General features: G+C 34.9%; 2 protein-coding genes across 7 annotated transcripts; both read left to right on the plus strand.

Annotated features, from left to right (window-relative positions):
* The first annotated feature begins 2,228 nt into the window (after positions 1 to 2,228).
* On the plus strand, positions 2,229 to 3,994 carry LOC114535857 (FYN-binding protein 1-like). Its single transcript, XM_028557174.1, has 6 exons — positions 2,229 to 2,270; positions 2,464 to 2,626; positions 2,807 to 2,835; positions 3,148 to 3,301; positions 3,435 to 3,467; positions 3,558 to 3,994. The coding sequence occupies exons 1-6, from the start codon at positions 2,253 to 2,255 to the stop codon at positions 3,596 to 3,598; spliced, it is 438 nt and encodes a 145-aa protein (XP_028412975.1). The 5' UTR covers positions 2,229 to 2,252; the 3' UTR covers positions 3,599 to 3,994.
* Positions 3,995 to 4,288: 294 nt separating this feature from the next.
* LOC114535866 (transcription factor RFX3-like) lies at positions 4,289 to 19,546 on the plus strand. Of its 6 annotated transcripts, none has more exons than XM_028557186.1 (19): positions 4,289 to 4,426; positions 4,707 to 4,904; positions 6,082 to 6,249; positions 6,426 to 6,575; positions 11,906 to 11,972; positions 14,053 to 14,281; positions 14,735 to 14,916; positions 15,156 to 15,272; positions 15,555 to 15,730; positions 15,821 to 15,879; positions 15,991 to 16,106; positions 16,474 to 16,628; positions 17,179 to 17,276; positions 17,388 to 17,537; positions 17,652 to 17,735; positions 18,013 to 18,137; positions 18,345 to 18,498; positions 18,647 to 18,707; positions 18,985 to 19,546. In XM_028557186.1, the coding sequence occupies exons 2-19, from the start codon at positions 4,730 to 4,732 to the stop codon at positions 19,110 to 19,112; spliced, it is 2,394 nt and encodes a 797-aa protein (XP_028412987.1). In that variant the 5' UTR covers positions 4,289 to 4,426; positions 4,707 to 4,729; the 3' UTR covers positions 19,113 to 19,546. The 6 variants fall into 6 exon arrangements, with proteins under 6 accessions (XP_028412987.1, XP_028412988.1, XP_028412990.1 ...); XM_028557187.1 differs by having other exon boundaries at positions 4,291 to 4,426; positions 15,558 to 15,730; XM_028557190.1 differs by lacking the exons at positions 4,289 to 4,426; positions 4,707 to 4,904; positions 6,082 to 6,249; positions 6,426 to 6,575 and adding exons at positions 10,377 to 10,810; positions 11,442 to 11,480.

Here is a 19,546-nt window from a genome sequence, read left to right on the forward strand (position 1 = left end):
TAATGGTAGCCCCAGGATAGTTGATGGTAATAAAGAAACAAAGATACCAGACATAGCACCTTTGCCTCCACTATCATCACTGGGTGACCCACCTCAGAAACCTCCAAAATTTGGCCAGTTAAAACCTTCGCTTAACAAATACCTTGGTTTGTATTTTATATACTATACTTGTTACAATGTTACACTTTTGATTTTGTGAATAATGATCATCGTTAAGGCAATAAAGGTTGTTTTGAAAGTTATAATTATTCAACATATATTTTACAAGCGAAGACCAAGCAGCGTATTACTTATAATGCTAACAAGATGATTCACATCAATTTGTTCTCATAAAAGACTTATTGTTATCATGATATTTTGGAGTTTGAAGTATAGCCTGATCAAGTGCCTTTATTTATAGGAACTAGTTATCCTGCAAGACCTTTCCCTGTCGTTTCTGAGAAATGTTCTGAAGAAAAACGTACCAGTGTTGTAATTGAAAAAACGCCACCTCCCGGTAACTTTTTATCAAATTTTTCAACAAGCAATGGTTGATTTACCATATTCATTTTCCTAAATGACAAGAGTATTGGGATGTGCAATATATAATAAATCATTATCATTGCTTTTAATTAGTTCAAGATGCTCCACCCATCCCAAAGAAACCCACGAGGCCAGGTTTGTTCAGATGATACAGTGACTTGTATTTTCAAGATTCAATTGTGTTGTGTTTATTAATTTATTAGGGGTTTCTTATCAATCATGCGAAGCCAGACAAATATTGGTTTGTTATACTGAGCATGCTTGCATTGAAATATTCGGTTGTTTTTAATTTTTTTTATCTAGATTCATTAAACAAAGAAAATAAAGATGCAGATAAAGTTGATGAAATGTAAATTATACTTACTAAAGGGAGAAGGGGGGGGGGCTTGATGATGAATAGACCAGCAAAAGTAACACTGATTATTATTCGAAATATAATGATGTTTCTCATATGAAAGTTCACTTCTACCAAAGTTCATAAACCTCACTTTCTCACACGGTTAGAATCCCTACTAGTATATATAACCTTCGTTGGTTTTTATAGTGAATGTGAAGATTTCTATGATGATACTGCATTCCCGGTAAGCTGAACAAAACTCTGCGTTAGTTCACAAAATTGCTCGTTACTTGTACATTTTGTACGTTACTTGAGCATTGATTAAGCCGCGGTAGAAGGATAGTAGCCTAGAAATTGCAAAAATTAATGCCCTCTATATTTAAATAAATCAATAGGTTTTAATAGAAGTAAGTGAATAGCTCTAAATTTTGGTCTTATTTCTTAATTCTGTATTTTGTAGAGTGGTCCTCCTGACGAAATCTATGATGACACTGTGCCTGTGGTAAGTTAGAACACCAATAATACTATGACTGTTCAAGTCCCATCAGAGATGCCAGGATTTGGTTTCTACTCTGTTGTACGCTGGAATATAAAATCCAAACACCATATGCATGCATATGAACATCACTAAAGACTTCTTCCTGCTACTCGGAGTATTGGTTTTAGCAATTTAATACGAATCCTGAATGTTCTTATAGAATTCGCCTGAACCTCAAGATGATTTCTACGACGATACTGGTTTTACGGTATGAACCCTGCTTGCTTCGTTTGTCTACATTCATAAAGTATCACACCACAGCACATTTGAAGAGTAACCTCCTGATGTTTGTCTCTTAACTGTTCCACGTTTTTAATCTATCATCAGCACATTCAGTATATTCATTACAAGTTTACTATCGGATTTTTACTATCGTTTTTTAAGGATATAAACCAAGCATCAGATGAAACATTTGGTGAAGATATTTATGAACCAATACAAGAACAAGAAAAACAGCAAAAAATGTGAGAAATTTAAAACTTGTTTTTAACTGTCAGACGACCGGAAAAATTACGAATGAACTAATGCAATTCCATCATGGTTTTTGTAAATTATATATTTCCAAACTTTCTATGCTGAAACTTTCTATTTACTCGTGACTGCACTACCGTATCTTGATATTTTATGAATATTAAGACTATAACAACAATCAAACGTGTTTGAGAATATTGTGTATAAAACCTGAATCGCATTACCAGAGCACCGCCTTCCCTACCTGCAAAGGATGGTAAGGAAGAGAAAAAGAAAAAAGAAAAAGAAAGAAAGAAAAAGGAGAAAGAAGAGAAGGAAGAAAAGGAACGAGAAGAGAAAGAAAGAAAGAAAAAGGAAAAAGAAAAAGAAAAAAAAATACATGATATGAAAAAAAGATTTAGTGTAAGTGTAAACACTGCTTGATATAAATTAGTTTGGTGTTAAAATATGCTAAATAATTTAACAGATTATTTCCAAATTATCTCCAGAGTTATGAGAGGACGTTGCATACTCCAACATCATGAACATAATATATACAGCATTTAAAAGATGGTGTAGTTGAAATAAGTCACCAACCGTGAATATTTTGGTTTAGGTAAAGGGAACTGAGAAATCTCTAGGTACATGTCGTGCAGCTGAGGATATACCTGGGAACAAAATGGATATTGCAGCATCGATTGGTGAAGAATTTGACATTATTAGAAAAGGGAAACCTATTCCTGATAACAAATGGCTTGTAAAGAACAAACAAGGATTATGTAAGTTTAATCCACTCTCTGAAGTATAAAAGGAAACTTTCATGTTTATATCTTCATCGGCTTTTCGCGAAGATTTGGAGAGTGTCTTCAATAATTTAATATAGAATAGTTTGATTCGCCCATTCTTCTAATCACTGTGCCAATTAAATTGCCAAATTAATTTTTTAACTTTACTTTTAGATGGTTTCATTGATATAAACAAAATAGAGGTTGGTTTCAAATCATTTATTGGATTTCATAATACAGTGATAAATGCGTGATCATTTGGGCGTATTTGTTAACATTCGCCTAACCCTGGACAATCTTACCCCAATATCAAATAGTGTCGAAGATCTTTAAAAGAGTTCCAATTTAGCACAATATATTAATCTTTGAAGAGATCTGAGAAAGTAAATAGGCTAATTGATAGGAATTGAATGTGAGCGGGTGGAAGATTGAAGAAGGCCTGAAAAAATAGGAGTTGAATGTCCAATATAAGTTCGTAGATATAATGTTAATAAATGATGTTTTCATTCAACCAGAGAGAAGCAGATGAAGATGCAGAAGATCTGTATGAAGAAGTTCCTGCTTCGAAAATTCACTCGTCACACTCATCTAATGGGAATAATATTTCCACCCCTCCTGTATCGTCTCCGCCGCCCCCTCCGTCACAAAGTGCGCCCCGACCTCCTACAGGTATAGTGACCTACTGAAATAGTTTTAATGCTTTATAAAATGGATGAATATATGAAAAATAATAATTGGTAATAAAAATTGGTAGATTTAAGCTTATTTCACGCGGCCAGTAATAATGCTTTAAAATGTTTAGGCAACCAAGACATTTACGATGATGTAGCAGCAGGTACGTGACAATTTTCCTGTCGACTTTCGTGTCTTGTAACACTTGGCATTTACTGAAATAACATGTGTATCTTATTTATCTTCGTATTAGAACAACCTGACGAGGAATTATACGAATTTCTTCCTGAATAATTACGTAATGAAGACAGGATTTTGAAATTAATTTAGAAGCGAGTATTTTGTATCATAGGAAGTAAAAGTTTTTGCTTATATCTATTTCAAAGCAACCTGTGCTTTTTCTACCATATTTCAACTTCAATCAAATTCTAGTATTATCTGATATGCAGGGGGGAGCTGAAGTCTCAATTCATGCATAAATTGACTTGGAAGTGAAGATGACGGGCTCCAACCATCACCGCCGGCGTATAGAGGTCTAGGGAAAAATTGATACCGCTTTTATACCCGTTTTATACCTGCCTAACTCAATCCTCAGTTATATAATATAGTACAATAATGTATGTGTTAGATATACATATTTTTATCTTAATTAGGTTTTTACTATCAAATATTTTGTAACAATAAAAATTGTACCATGCAAATATATCTTTTCATGCAGAGGGCGAAAGTTAAATATGAAAGTTGAATATGTCCTTCACAAAATATGTAGTGTTAAACACCAGGATAGAGCAAAAACCAAGCGAAACCAAGCAATTAAATTGTCGCGTGTGTGATACTTGTTTAACTTTTGGATATTTAGTGCGTTTGTGGGCAATTATTTTTCAGTAGATGGAGTATAGTCATAGAAGAAGACAGTGTAGAAGACACCTTCCAAGTTTTTTCCCTTCATTCATCGTCCGCGCGAAGTTTGGAAATGAGTTTGCTTGCGATGATGGCAGATCATGGCGTCAACAGCGAGTTTTTTTGTCTATTTACAGTAAGACTTACTCTTCATCCAGGTCACCTTTTTTATTAATAATTAAAAAAAACACTTGAAGAAAGATCTATAAAATGGTGAAAATGGTATGTTGCCTAGAATATGTAGTTAGTGAAACCGAAAATTTTGTTTACACTCTTGTATAGTTGAGTTGTTAAACAAACGTCGCGTCTTCGTTGTTTGATTCATCGAAAAAAAAAACGGATTCATTGTGTGCAGACAAATATAAAACTCCCCGTACAAGTAGAACAGGTCGTTTTGTAGGTGATTGATGTCATTAATCTCAGGGCTACTTGTAAAACTGGATGCTAGTTTTTGATTTTCTGAAAAAATGAAAGTCTCATTTTTCTTTGCCGATGTAAACAGAAATTTATATCCCTCAATGAGCGATGATTCAAAGACCGATACGGTATAACGTTCCACAGATTGCAGAAGGGACAGTCATTGTTAAAGATGACTTTAATTCAAGCAAAAATCAGATGAAAATAACTGTCGAAATTCTATCGAAAGAAAATGAAAAACAAGCATCGCTAACACGTCCGTTGGACGACGCTGTTCAAAAAGGTAATTTTGTTTTGCGATGTTTAAAGTCCTTGCTTCATAATAGAAGCCGTATAGGGGCGACTTTCATGCTCAACTTGGTAGTTGCTATGCACAAAATCATTTCGAAGTTTGAGTGGGTGGGTGTTTTTTTCAGAGACCAAATGCCACGTCTTAGGTGGCATTTTTTTTTGCATTTATGAATCAAACAGTTATGCTATAATTTTGTATCCATAAATTTACTATATCTCAATGAGTTTAACCCTAATGGTTTCCCTTAAATTGTCTTATCCTATTTACAACAGTTGCAGCTAGATTCATTGTGCATTGATTATGTGACAATGTCATCCTGGTATGCATGATAGGCCTGTTGAGTCTATTTGTCTAAGGTCAGAGGGACTCTAAAGTTTGCTGGCAGGCAATATGTTTCTGACAAACTAATTTATATTTCATATTACTAAGTAAATTTACTCTGCAACACCTTTTGGAGTTACTTCTACTCTAACTGGGCTCTAAATTTCCATGATGACCATCAAAATTTTGCAAGCACTGCCAATTCTGAAACCATCAATAACTACATCACTAATAAGTCTCTGGCCTGGAAGCCTTGCTCTCAGCAGTCAAGGACAGAGGGCAATCGACTCATAATTCTTTGTACCAAAGCCTCCATAGGCTGAAATAAATAATTTGATTGAGGACTCTATTTTGTGTAATTAATAAATTAGTAAATGCAGTGCTCACTTCATCCAGTAGAGCGAACAATTAAATTATTCTTACTATTAAACAAAAGGGTCAATTCCTATATCACCAGGATGGCCGGGTAGCTATATAGATTGATAAGCATTAAGCTATGTCATGTACCTTTTATGGACTTTACTATAGTGATGTAATATATTTTACTAATTAGTCAACCTTTAAAGTAGCTAGAGCTCCATAGTATGGAGATGAATTAGGAGCTACTTTTTTTTGGGCTGACACAATCTGACTGTGTGTGTTAATTTGGGTATATACCTGGGGAACATCCATTTAGGATTAGATAATCCTTTCCTCTTACTGTTTGGTGAACTTTCCTCTCCTTCCATTCCCCTTTTTACTAAATTGTATTTGCATGTTGAGTGCTTGTCTTCTATATAAGTGCTCTTCTGTTACGTATTTATGTCCTTCTATCAGCACTTGATTAAACCATGAGTGATTTCAACAGATCTCACGGTGACCACTTCTGGTTCAAATGTGGTAAATGGTCGTTACATATTTCTTGTTGATGAAAAAAATGAGGGAATATCTTCAGAAAAAATCCAGGAGAAAGAAGACAAAAAATCTGGACATACTGAGGGTCCAACGATCTTTCAAACGAAATGTGATCATGAAGGTAGTATGGGTAAACCTTTCATGCATTCAGTGCATCTAGGACGAGGGTAACGTTCCGTTTCTTACTACGCTGTATAGTACGAGTGCTGATAGTGAGTGATACTGAGGCGAGAACTATAGGTGGGTAAACTATACTCTCGATAAGCGTTTATTAATAGCTGTTTCTTCTTTTTCAAGTTTCTTCTGACGAGGAGTCTGAATCATCTATTGATGTAGTAGGACACGAAGTCGTATTAAAAACATCCAGTGAAAAAACAACTTCGGATGATCCAGATTATTTACAATTATTGGAAGCACATCAACAAAGATTAGAAGATGCAGCCAGTGGTATGTTTATTTCATTGTTTTTGCTGCGTAAAAAAGTTTTTAAAGCCGCCGCGTTTTTTCTAAATACTCACTCACACATTACAGCACAATCTACAGTTTAAATGTGCATATTAGCATCGGTAATATTTTTTAGTGCCGTGTATTGCGTGAAGATACTGAATTATTATCGATATTGCGCGATCGGTGAATATGTACATCCCTATTCTCCGGCTTTGGAAATAAACTGCATATTTTGTATTCTGGTTTGTTAGCATATAAATTAACAACATATTTTTTTAGTTAAGTGCGAACATTATTTCCGTTACAAATATTTTGTCATATTCAGTACTTATACATTGTCATTGGATGTAAAATCATCAGAATAATAGCGATGAGAAGAACCATATCGTTCTGTAAGATATTTTCCAAAATGCCAGAACATATTATTCAAAACAGATGTTTCGAAGTGCGTTATATAGTGTGAAACAACTAGCTTTATTTCGTGAGCGTTTTATAGTTTGGTGTTAATGATGAAAAAGAGAACTAGTAATGACCTCCTACTAAGGAAAGGCATTGAAGTATAACGGGAGTCTTAGTGCCGCGTGGGCGATATTAGCTAGTTGCTGCCGAGACTGAAAACCTCTTGCAGTTGCGATGGTGAACAGTACATAGTTGTATATCTATTGCCGATAGAAAACACATCAATTTTCCGAAAAGTACGCTGTTTTTCAATTATTTCAAGTGATTATTCAGTTAAGAGATTTTTAACAACATTTCAAGACGTAAGAGTATATAATGTTGCAAAACCTTTCAATTTTATCACGAGTGTGTCATGATTTTATGGAAAGACCACCGTGTAACCGTGTTCAAGGTAGGTAAACTATATTATTATTCGCTTTATTTACAAACGTATACAGATGAATTAATACATTAACTCAAATGATCTTTTATCGTAGTCTTCATTCCTAATAATTCCGTGTAAATCTTAATTTAACAAGAGACTGAGTATTGATCAAAGTCGCCGACGTTTGGATATCTCTATTTGGACAAGTTCGTTTACTTGCCAAATAGATACGGCAAGTGGCTGTTAATTCATACGAAAAGTAAACAATAACCATACAGTGTTGTTTTGATGATTAGCTACATTAGGTTTACAATTCGACGACTCTGGAGTCGTTTTCTTAAGCGCGGTGTTTTCTGCCACATTTCAACATCGTGTTATTCGTGACACTGCTTTACATAAAAACAAATGATATTATTAATTGCTAAATATCTACACGAAATAACTGTGAATTCATCACCATCTATTTTATACAGTAAATACCTTAAGTTATTTATCTGTTATGTTTGAATATCCCTAAAACTATCAAAAATATCAACTCGGGCAAAGTTGCCAAAGATTTGCAAGAGAATCCTCGTTGAACTTCATGTCTAGAGAGCATCAGTGAACATTTTCTTTGAGACACTGAACGTGATCAATATACGAGTTCACTTTCGTCAACCCTTTATAGATCATTCTATATCTGTAGAAGACTGTAGCTATATATCATAGATTAAAGTGAAATCATGGGAATAGTACGTCTGCAATGATACTTTTGATCATTCTTTGACCAAACCCATGCTGAGAAAAATGAATGACGTGCCATGTTTGGTTCTTAAGTTGCCATGGTGGAAAAATCTCGTTGCCCTTGTCTACGGCGTCTAAATCTCTGAACTACTGTATAATACACAGCATTACGACCCTACCATAACCTCAACTTTTATTTAGCTCTTATATACAACTTTAATACAGCGTGTGACTGTTGAAATTGGTGTGATTCGTTGTACGTAAGCAAGGATTACTTATGTATGCATGAGAGAAGGTATACGCAGTAGATTAGATTAGGTATTTGCCAAATAAAATGAGCCCAGTTATGAAACATATAGTGGCTAGTGAGGAATTTCTCGATGGACTTCAATATTATCAATACTCTATGGCTTGTGTTTTTTAATTGTGATTGCGAAAGTGTTCACAAGACATTAAATTAACTTTATGAGCCGACACAATGTATCTCTTAAACATATCGAAAGCCATATTAAATTCGATTCAGTTGTGAATACCGATGACGATGTTTAGATCATAAAGAAGAAATTATTATACAAATTATTACAAATTTGAATTAAATATACGTGAAACATTGAAGCGACTCGACACTCGAGTGTTCGGGTTTTCGTTATGCAAACTAATTTCTTCACTATTTTGGCAACAGCCAACAAAGATCAATATACGAAGAATATCTTGTGAAACTTCAAGTGAAATGCAATATTTTTGACCTGCGTATTTCCTTACAAGTAATAATTTACCTTAAAACCAGTTCAGTTGGCGGCTCAGTGATTCACGCTCACACTAACGATGTCACTGAATGCCGGATATTCTCAGTTGTATTGTATGTATATATCAAAATATATAGCTACATGTCTATATTTATTCTAAATACGATACTGTCTAGGATTGCTGTAGCCTGTACAAAATAGATCAGTTAAAATTAATGACCAAACTAATCCTTGGGCTCAGCTACTTCTAAAAAAAAGTTGTATAAAACGTCAACTTTTGCCGTTGAATAAATATTGTCATTATAATATTACATGGGTTTTATGTTATCAAACAAACATTAATTTGTGGTCATGTTTCGGTTTATGATTTGCGTAGAAATGGTCGTATACGCACAGAAACTGTAAATTCAAAGTTTTTTATCCTTCCTTTTGTGCAAACAGTTAATTCACACTATTCGTGACACGAGTCATGCACTTCACGAGTTTTTCCTTCCTTTTCACATACATAATATCTTAAATTAAAATGTCGATGCACTCGGAAACCTTACTGGCAATAATTATTGCATATGCATGCACGTTAAGTACTGAGGTATCATGCATGCAAACCTATGACTCCCATACGTTTATACTGAAACACAATATATAATATAATATGAAATAATATGTCTATAATATATTTCTAGCTCTTTCTAGCTTTCACTATATATTAGTTTTTTACATATATTCGCATTGTATTTCACTCCGGAATATTCTGAAATTGGAATATTCTGTCGAATATAGGTGTTTAAATAATAGATTATATTGAATATATTCTTCATTTTCCATGTCAAATTTCTTCATATTGAAAGCTTGAAACGAAGCAAGTTATAATCGGCATGTATAATAATAAATGTAAAATATACAAAATCAATCAAACAAGGAACGTTTGTGGTCGGTAATATTATTTTCCCCCAAACAATCGTGTATTGCATTTATTGTGGTTTAGAGCGGCTTGTTACACTGTTTGGTTGCTTTGGAGACACACGCCTTTTTAAATTTTGCAGTCAAATAGATTGAAGTAACTATATATGCTTTGCTAAAACACCGACCCTGACTGAAAGAAATAAAAACCCTTCGTATTTTTTGATCAGTTCAATACAGTCGGAAACGTTTTTTAATGACCAATGCATCATGCATGCGTATATATTCCATGGGCTTTGGTTTAGTTCATTGGTGAGGGATTGTTAAGGAAAGTTTTAAAAAGTTTTCTTATCATCCCATTATCGTCACCATCTTCATTTAATTTGTTTCTGAGTAGTGAGTATTTTTCAAAGTATAGTTTAAACTATATTACAAGTATGAAAAAATCTAGTTTTAAGCTACAGGGACGTGAAGAATCGTTTTAATAACGTATGGATACAACTCATAGGTGCTACTTGCTAGTTTGACATATACGATTTAAAATGCATGTTGATATTTTGTCTAACCCACTGTACGCAAAACATTCATTACCAAGGCCGATAACGTTGAGGTTCTGTTAACAGCAGGTCTTTTGGATAATATCATAGACCTTCTTGTATCTTAACTGTTGCTCAGGATTGCTGGTATTGGTAACATTGAAGTGAAATGTGAAGTTTTCTTTTCAAACATTTGTAACAAAAGTATGACTGTCTATGATAGCTTTTCGAAGTAAGATTGTTTTCTAAATTCAGTTTTTAATTTAACAGTCACAGTGAATAAATTACGTAGGTGTTCAAATATTAATGAGCGTCGTTTGCAATTTCTGCATGCCCTGCAGTCAAGTTCGTGCCCCCCGCATACAGGTAGCTGCGTCAAGTTTCAGTGTTGTTCGTTGTAAGGCAAGTTGAATCGTTGCTTGGTGAGAAAGTTGCGAAGAATAAGCTCCAAGGCGACCACTGTAGCCAAGGATACAAGAAATTTAGCGTGCTGTAGAATACATCAGGGTAGGCAACCATATGAATATACACATTATTTCATATCTTCGCTTCAGCATTCATTTGCAATCCAGTCATTTCGTGAATCGAAGGTTCTGCCGTATTTATAAATATGGCAGACTATCGACAAACGAAAGACAGTGATCGTAAGATCGCTTTTGCTACCATTCAAACAGTGTTGATTCTTCACTGTTGTAAAATATAGTTGGTAGAACATGGTACACCATACAACTTCAATCCAAGAAACAAAGTATTAGGTTTACTCAACAACTGAACTAACATGAACATCGGCTTGGAATAAACGCCAAAGACGCGCCATTTTAAGACTGGTCATCTCGAGCAAAGCGTTTCTGTATACTAAATAGTCTTCTTTCAACGAGCGTAATAATATTCCAACTAGATATATGTCAACTCTCTTCGGAACCTTTTTATTCATGAAGAAAATGATTTTAATTTAGATAGCAAGTTGTATTCAGAGAAAGCAGAAAGCGTGTTCGAAGTTCTTACGTGTTATAAATTCACAAGCGTAATATTTTAATCATCGCTGGACGCTACTTTTTTCGAACGTAATGCGCTTTCGTCGGCACTGATTAGGTTCCCTGGCAGTTGAATTCAGTGTATGAATTTAACTTTTCTCTAGATCAGCGTAGAATGGCTACCCAAAGTTTTGTAAGCCAAGGTAATTTTGCCGATACTGAAATGGCTGTACATAGTGGTGCTTCCATAGCAGATCAGTTTACTCGTGGCTTACAAGTTACGACTGCAGGGCATGCAAAGTCTTCAAGCGGAGTTCAACAAAAGACTATTCAACAACAGTCTATTCAACAATCAATACTTCATACTATCACCCCCGATAACTTTACTTCAAATAATTCGATAAAGAATGAAGGTATTCTAATTTGTTCCTCTTGAAAGAAACTTATCAGCCTCCACGCGTTGCGTTAGGCTTTCTCTTTCGACATTGCTGTGGGAAGCTGTCTGCACTCGTGCGTTCTCTACACAATCATGCAAAATAAACTATGACAAACGACAACACTGCACTTAGGGAGATCCTTAACACTCCTTGTTCTTTAACACAAGACACTGCTTATTTTCTTCACTTAGGATTTGCCAATTCAGATGTACATTTTGTAGAAGGTGATCAACCAACAATGTATGCGAACGGACCGGGGTAAGTAGAACTAAGTAATAGAATGATAGACGTTATTCTGTACACGTGAACGTAAACAATCAGAAAAGTATAGTTTCCCAGTCTCGCTCATTCGCTTCCCGCGTATCTGGCTGTACACAAAGAAGATAATGTCACATGATCAAAAACACCTGCAAATACAAGAGATATTGGCGCGCATATTGTTAACAAAGAAAACCTATCGTTTTTAAAGGGAAAAAGTTTCAACCTTTTATTCGATATTTATTTAAAACTAGTTTATTTTCGGAGGCGTTTTGTAACGATGAAAAAGCTAGGAGTATTTTATATTTGTTACGTGATGAATCAACATGTGTCTATAGCTATAGTATAGTACTTCAGATCTAAAAGTAAAAGTTCTTTTTATTCAAGTCATCTATATTAATGCTGTTTCCTTATAGCATCGAATGTTCAAGTGTAAATAAATTATCGAACTGCATGCGATAGCTACGGCACGAAGCTTTGGGGATAAAAACACTTGATCATGATGAGATAAATATAGAGTTGCGTTCAACTGAAATATTGTATACGCTTCTCCATACAAAGTTCTAAAATTCTTTGAAAACACCCATATATCAGATATTTTGATAAAAAAATGATTAAAAGTATTCGTAATATATGGGGGGTTTTGTTCATCATTTTGCCAGAGTTTTTATTCACAGATGTCTTAAATTGTTTATGTCGACGATCCCAATAACTTTCATACTAGCTATAAAAATAATTAGTTGCTTAGGTAACTGCATTTTTTTAAAAGACATTTATTTTCTTTTTTACCATGACAATAGTCATCATGTATGCATTCTTGCGTGAAAAGGCGCTATTTGCATTTTCCTCTATATTCAATGAATGCACCAAATTTAACATAAAAAGCCGTTACTGCTGCGTTCCCCGATGCCAATCCGCGCAATAACGTGAGTTTATTTACGATTCATTTGTAATATTTTATTGAAAATTACTCATACTATAGACACATTACTTTATTTGTAAAAAAGTTATATTCGCTTATATTTCAAGCACTAGTATCATAGTTTGAAAGTGACTTTTGCAGGTGTTTAATTATTGATACTTATCATTTTTATATAATCGATATTTTATTCTCACCGCATATAAGAAACTTGTAGTTTTAATAATTTAAGTATTTATATTTCCTATTGTAGATGCATGTTTTCTAAGCGAGATGTCCTAATTTCTTCTCATTTCATTATAAAATTATTTTGAATGCACATAATAATCCATTGAATCGCCTTATTATCTATTGTTTTTAATGCGATCGGCAGATGTGATGAGCGATGTTTGACGATGGGTTTAGGGACGTGTATTCCATATTTCCAATTCTAGAATCGTCCATTGATAGCGTTGTAACGGTGGCTGATTCCGTCCTGAGACGGTACTCTAATTTCGTAGGCGGCCCAGCAATTTAATCTATTCCTGTTCCCTAACGCTTTCATGTGGGAACAGTATGAATAAAGTAAGCTGAAGCGTTGAGTATGGACTGCACATAGTTTATAGTAAAGCCGCGTTAATGTATGCTTGCTGCAAATTGTTTGAATTCTTGTCTAAGGTGTAATTATAGTTTATTGTGTATAATCATTTATTATTTTCTTCTTTTCATTATTCTATTCTCCAGTAAAGGTATTTTTATGCCTGAATGAATAGTCGGCATTTCGCGCTTTTTCCATTACTGATCATGGCGATACTAGGCTAGTGTGCATATAGCTACATCCCATCACGTTTTAATATACTCAGTATTTTTAATTTGTTGTTAAAAATATACCTCAAAAGTAGTCCCCAAAAGTAAATAAACAAAAAATGCATTATTGCCCAAATGGAGAGTGATGAATTGAATACACGAATCCCCATATATGATTTCCCGTTAATTTTATATGCATTCAAATAAAGCTTTCTGGCCTCGTTATTGAGCTATGTAATGCACAGAGACATAGTTAGAAAGCCTAATTTGACAACAAATGTTTATTTTGTTACCTCGCATCTTTATAGGTGATAAACTCTTTCAATACACGTTAGTTCTGTTTCCAACACGCAACGATGCTTATTGATTATTTAGTTCTTTTGCGTATGGCGATGCCACAATATTTGGGCAGCAAGGTGCTCCTGCAGGATATTTAGATGGAAGTCAACATCCTCCCACTTATACCACTCCTGCTACTAATTCTCCGACGATGGTGCCTGGAACACAGGGTCAGGTTATAACTTACCAACACACAAGTGGTCTTGCTGGACAAATCAATCCTAGACCTCCTATTACACATACAACAAGAGCATCTCCTGCGACGGTAGGCAACCAAAACTTTTCTGTACACATTTTTTATACTGAAACACGGGCTGTTTCCAATATGCATTCAATAACGCGAAAGACTCAATAAAGTACTGTTTATTTCTTTTTTCTTATTTAAAAAAAGGCATTCGTGTCCGCCTTGTAGTAACTAAAGGGGAATTGTTAATTGTTGGATACTCCATTGAAACGTAGAGAAATGCATGTTGACATTCAACAACGTTGAGCATTGGACTCCGTAGTCCTGGAAACAATACTTCTCAATGTTTAGGCATAGAAACTGCATCAGAACTTCAAAAGAGCCATTGGAGAGTTACAAATAAACATGCTCCATTTATAGTCAAGCCATTAAATATGTCACTAGGTGTTTCAACAACAATACTTTAACTTGAAGTAACAACGAAAGTAGAAAATAGAATATATTTAAATGTTTCGCTTTGATTTATCGTGTTAGGTTGCGTGGTTGCTTGAGAATTATGAAACATCCGAAGGAGTGAGTCTACCGCGAAGTACTTTATATAATCATTATTTGCAACATTGCCAAGCAAACAAACTGGATGCTGTGAACGCAGCGAGTTTTGGAAAGTTGATACGTTCAGTGTTTGTTGGATTAAAAACAAGAAGACTGGGAACTAGGTACATAAAGATCTTATTGATTAAGAATTACATTAACTTTGCTAAATTTTAAAATTTCAGTTATATGTTGAACAACAACCAACACCTCGCTATATATAGCATTATTATTATGTATAAAAAAGGAGGAGATTTATTAATTATATTTTAGCTGTCAGTGCACTTTGGAAGTGCAGGACTGTAGCTTGCAATTTTACTATACAATTCAATGTTTATTCATTATTTCAACATTATTTCAACAGAGGAAATTCCAAATATCATTATTACGGTATTCGTATCCAGCCGAATTCTCCTCTGAACGCTTTGGTTGACCATGAAATCCAAGGAGCAATGCGACAATCGCCCTCTGCTCACAAGAGGTACGTTATGAAACAATGTAAAACATTCTGTCAACAAACCAGTCGCTAACGTCCCCGGGAATTATTGAGCTTGCAAATTATTGAGCTTGCAAATTATTGAGCTTGCAAATTATTGAGCTTGCAAATTATTGAGTTTGCGTGAGGTTAAAGGTGACTAACTGTGAAACTTTACCCTCTCATTGCCTTTTTACATTTTGAAGCAGTTCGAGAGTCGTCTTTACAAATCAGTGTTCATGCATAGTAGGTCAGTAAGGACCGAAGTTTGAATTTGTTTTCACTTAGTAGATTGAAGTTAACGACGAAAATTGAGAATGAATCATTCGGAGAGGAGCAGAGTCGGGCAGGTGAAGATTCACAACAAACCAAGAATCAACAAGAACAACATCAACAATATCTTGGCGATATTTCACAAGGTCTTCGAGAATTCAAACCAGTTCAGGCGACTGAACCTTTGCCAGGTATGCATGCGTAAAACATTGTTAACTCTGTTTATGAATTACCTGCACCAGAATACATCACAAATCTAATTTTAAACTATTTTGTTGTAGATGGAATCAGCAGTTCTGATATTGTGGTCTTCTCGCAACTGTATCGAGAACATTGTGAGGTAATAAATAGAATTGATTGTCGTACTATGTAATTGATAGACGTCTCTAATGGTTTGTGGCTGGTGATGTTTTTAGCTTATATTTTTCTTTTTTTAATTAACCTTTTTTAGGCAATTTTAGACGTCGTTGTTAATTTACAGTTTGCGTTAGTTGAAAGTTTATGGCATACTTTCTGGAGAGCGCCGTCCTCTGAAGAGGAGTCTAAACAAGATTCTCAGACGCCGATGTAAGTGAGATGAAATATTTTCCAGCTTATATATTTGCTTTAGTGTCGTGTTTTGTGGCTTTTACCAGCATGATGTGCAATCATTAAATATTCGACCGTTCTTTGAGGGCGTTGTTTAGATTTCCTTCGACACTAATGGAATAATCTTTAGAAAAATTTCAAGTATATAGACTGCATGACCCGATTTTAACGATAACATCGTTATAAAAATTACACACTTTGGTCATCTACAAGCTCTGTATTTCGCCACGTGTTGTTTTTTTATTGCTTTCAAAGTTTAGAGACTTTTTTGACTTCAAAATATTTTGAATCACGAGTTGAGTTTTACCTATAAACATACTGCATGGTATTTTTTTTTTCCTTCTAGCAATGAGGGTTCTCTTGAAGAGCGACTTCCAAAGATAAAACTAACATTGCTGTGCAGCTATCAACCCATATTGGATTTTGTTAAAGATGCTGATCATGTTCTTTATCAGACATTGGTCGAAACGTTGATTCCTGAGGTTTTAAGACCAATTCCAGGTACATATTTATCAAACGAAGAGAATTGCATAACGTGGTGAAGAATTTCCCTTTTTATTGGATTTCCCAACATTGTTCGTAGACGGAAAATTTTGTGGCCTACCCTTAGGCACAGAATACCTAACAGAAGTGGAACTCTATACTATTTTTTCGTAAGTGTGATTCGTCATGATTCGTCACTTAGCAAGTGCATTTTTTTGAGGCTGTAACCCCCCTGCTAATACTAAATATGCGTTGATTTTAGACATTGGCAGGGAGGTGACTACCTCAAAAAAATGCACTTGCTAAGTGACGAATCATGACGAATCACACTTACGAAAAAAGTACAGGAGTTCCACTTCTGTTAGGTATTCTGTGCCTTAGGCGTGTTTAAGAACCACGATGAACGCACGACAAGTGTTCAACATCAATTTTTCCATTATCCCCGATTTTAGTTGCGAATCTTTATTGAGAACATTTCTTGCAAAGATACTTGAGCAATATACAGCAATTATATTTATATACGCATCTTGAGTTTCTATATAAAATATGAACAATTTGTTCGATTAAGGTTCTTTGACATCTGCCATCCGAAACTATGCCAAGTGTCTTGAATCCTGGTTGATGGGCAGCCTCACTGATATTCCACAGAAAATGGTGGATCTTAAGGTACACATAGGATTATGTTTAGCTATATTAGTCAACAAAGAGTTGTTGTATATCAAGGAGTGTCGTTGATCGTCCGTAGAAATGCGTAAAGCAGTTTCTATCTGTCCCTAGATATCCACATGCAGTGCATTTTCACAGACGTTGCGTCGTTATACATCATTAAATCATCTTGCCCAAGCCGCTCGAGCTGTGTTGCAGAATCCACAACAGATCAACCAAATGTTGGCAGATCTAAATCGAGTGGACTTTGCTAACGTACAGGTAGGATGGACATTTCAATGGTAAACTCCCCCCCCCCAGCCAGAAAAGAAGGCTACAGTGATGAAGAAAACGACAAGTCAATATAGTATAGTTAATAAACTTTGTGTTCCTCAGGAACAAGCGTCTTGGGTGTGTCAATGTGATGATGAAGTTGTGAACCAGTTAGAAGCAGATTTTAAAGCAACGTTGGCGCAACAGGTGAGTACAAGTAATCTGCAATGTGGCAATTATTGGTGGGTTTTATACATCTAGTGATGACCTAAGTGATGACATCTTGGATTTTAGTACTGAATAATTATATCACCATCATATTTACCATCACGTCATGTACCATCATAATATATAATAAGTATGCTGGTGATATATCATATCACTTCATATTTATTACCTACCATCATATTACCGTTACATTATAATGATATCACCATGATGTCTCCATGTTTTATTATTAACTACAAGTCTTACTTTGTTGTAGAATTCTCTTGAGAAATGGGCGGATTGGTTGCAAGGCGTTGTCAATAAAGTTCTTGCTTCCACCGAGGGTACACCAGCTTATCCTAAAGCTGCTCGACAATTTTTGTTAAAATGGTCGTTTTATAGGTATTATTCGATGCATATTATTGTTTATATCAATGACATTATTTCACGATTAATTGTTATAAAACAAGGAATACAACAACGTTTTAAGAGTAGTTAATAGATTTTTCACGGCGAAAGTCCTTTCGCTGTGTGGTTAGTCAAAAAAAGCGTATATTGGTTACCCACTAAACAACCTCTTATAATATAAATTTATTTTTGTGTTTTCAGCTCTATGGTAATCCGTGACCTAACATTACGTAGTGCAGCTAGTTTTGGTTCGTTTCATTTAATTCGTCTTCTCTATGATGAGTACATGTTCTATTTAATTGAGCACAAAGTAGCTGATGCAACAGGAAAGTCTCCTATTGCTGTTATGGGCGAGGTAAGCATGAAAATGTGTTTCTCCCGGTACTTCATAAGATTGCACTTGTTGAGTCCTACGCAACTTTTGAATCAATCTTTTTGAGTTAGTTAATCTAAAAAGTCTGTTCGAGGTCTTTCTGCAATTAACAAATGTGATTTTGTTGCAGTTTGTTGGTCTTGGTGCAAACTTTGCTGCGTCATTGGCCCCCCTTGATGCTCTCAGACAAAGTATGTATTCTCTTCATCGCGAAAGTAAGACGTCTTGGCCCAGACAAAAAATTTTACCCACGCCCCCAGTTAACAGATAGATTTTATGTGAATAAATGAATAGAGCCAAATATCTGAATATCTAGCCTCCCTCCTCCCAATGAAGCTTCTAGCTGCGTCCCTCCACTTCAGAGCCCTGTGGCTCTGTAATAAACGTAGAAGGCGAGAAAATAACCCGGTCGATTACAGTAGATTCACAGTAAAATTTTCGGTTTGTAATATTTTTTAATTCTTTCAGATGGTCTGGGTGACAGTGGATCGGAGGTGACATCAGAGGATGATTCTGGTGACAGTGTGAAGCAACAACCATCCACAGACATCTCTACATCAGATGAGCCTGATGTCAAGAAACAACGAACAAATTAAGAAATGAATATATAGATTATATGTTTCTTTTTTTATTTGTTAATATTTGAGATGTTCTCGTGATTTTAAGGTCAACTAAAGTTGAATTTATTTCATAAGACATAGCTCACTTGCAGTTATCCGTGCAGAAACAAAACCAAACAAATTGCAAACAATTTGAATGCTGTGATTACGGTGGAACTTATTTCTCGTGTTGTTTTTGGTAATATGTCGGATATTTTGTAAATATACTTGTAGGTCACGTAAATATCATTTTAACGAACAAGATTTGTGTAAATTATTGGAAAAATATGAACTGCATGCGGATTCTTGTATCAGAAATATATCTGTTTAGACGTTCATTGCTCAAAAAGAAGTTGTAAATATTACGAAACATTTGTTGTACAACTTAACTTCACAAATTGTATTAAGATAAGAAAGGTTTTAAATTGTAT

The sequence above is a fragment of the Dendronephthya gigantea genome, unplaced genomic scaffold (genome assembly GCF_004324835.1).
Source record: "Dendronephthya gigantea isolate DGI-Jeju-01 unplaced genomic scaffold, DenGig_1.0 000127F, whole genome shotgun sequence".
Lineage (NCBI taxonomy): Eukaryota > Metazoa > Cnidaria > Anthozoa > Malacalcyonacea > Nephtheidae > Dendronephthya > Dendronephthya gigantea.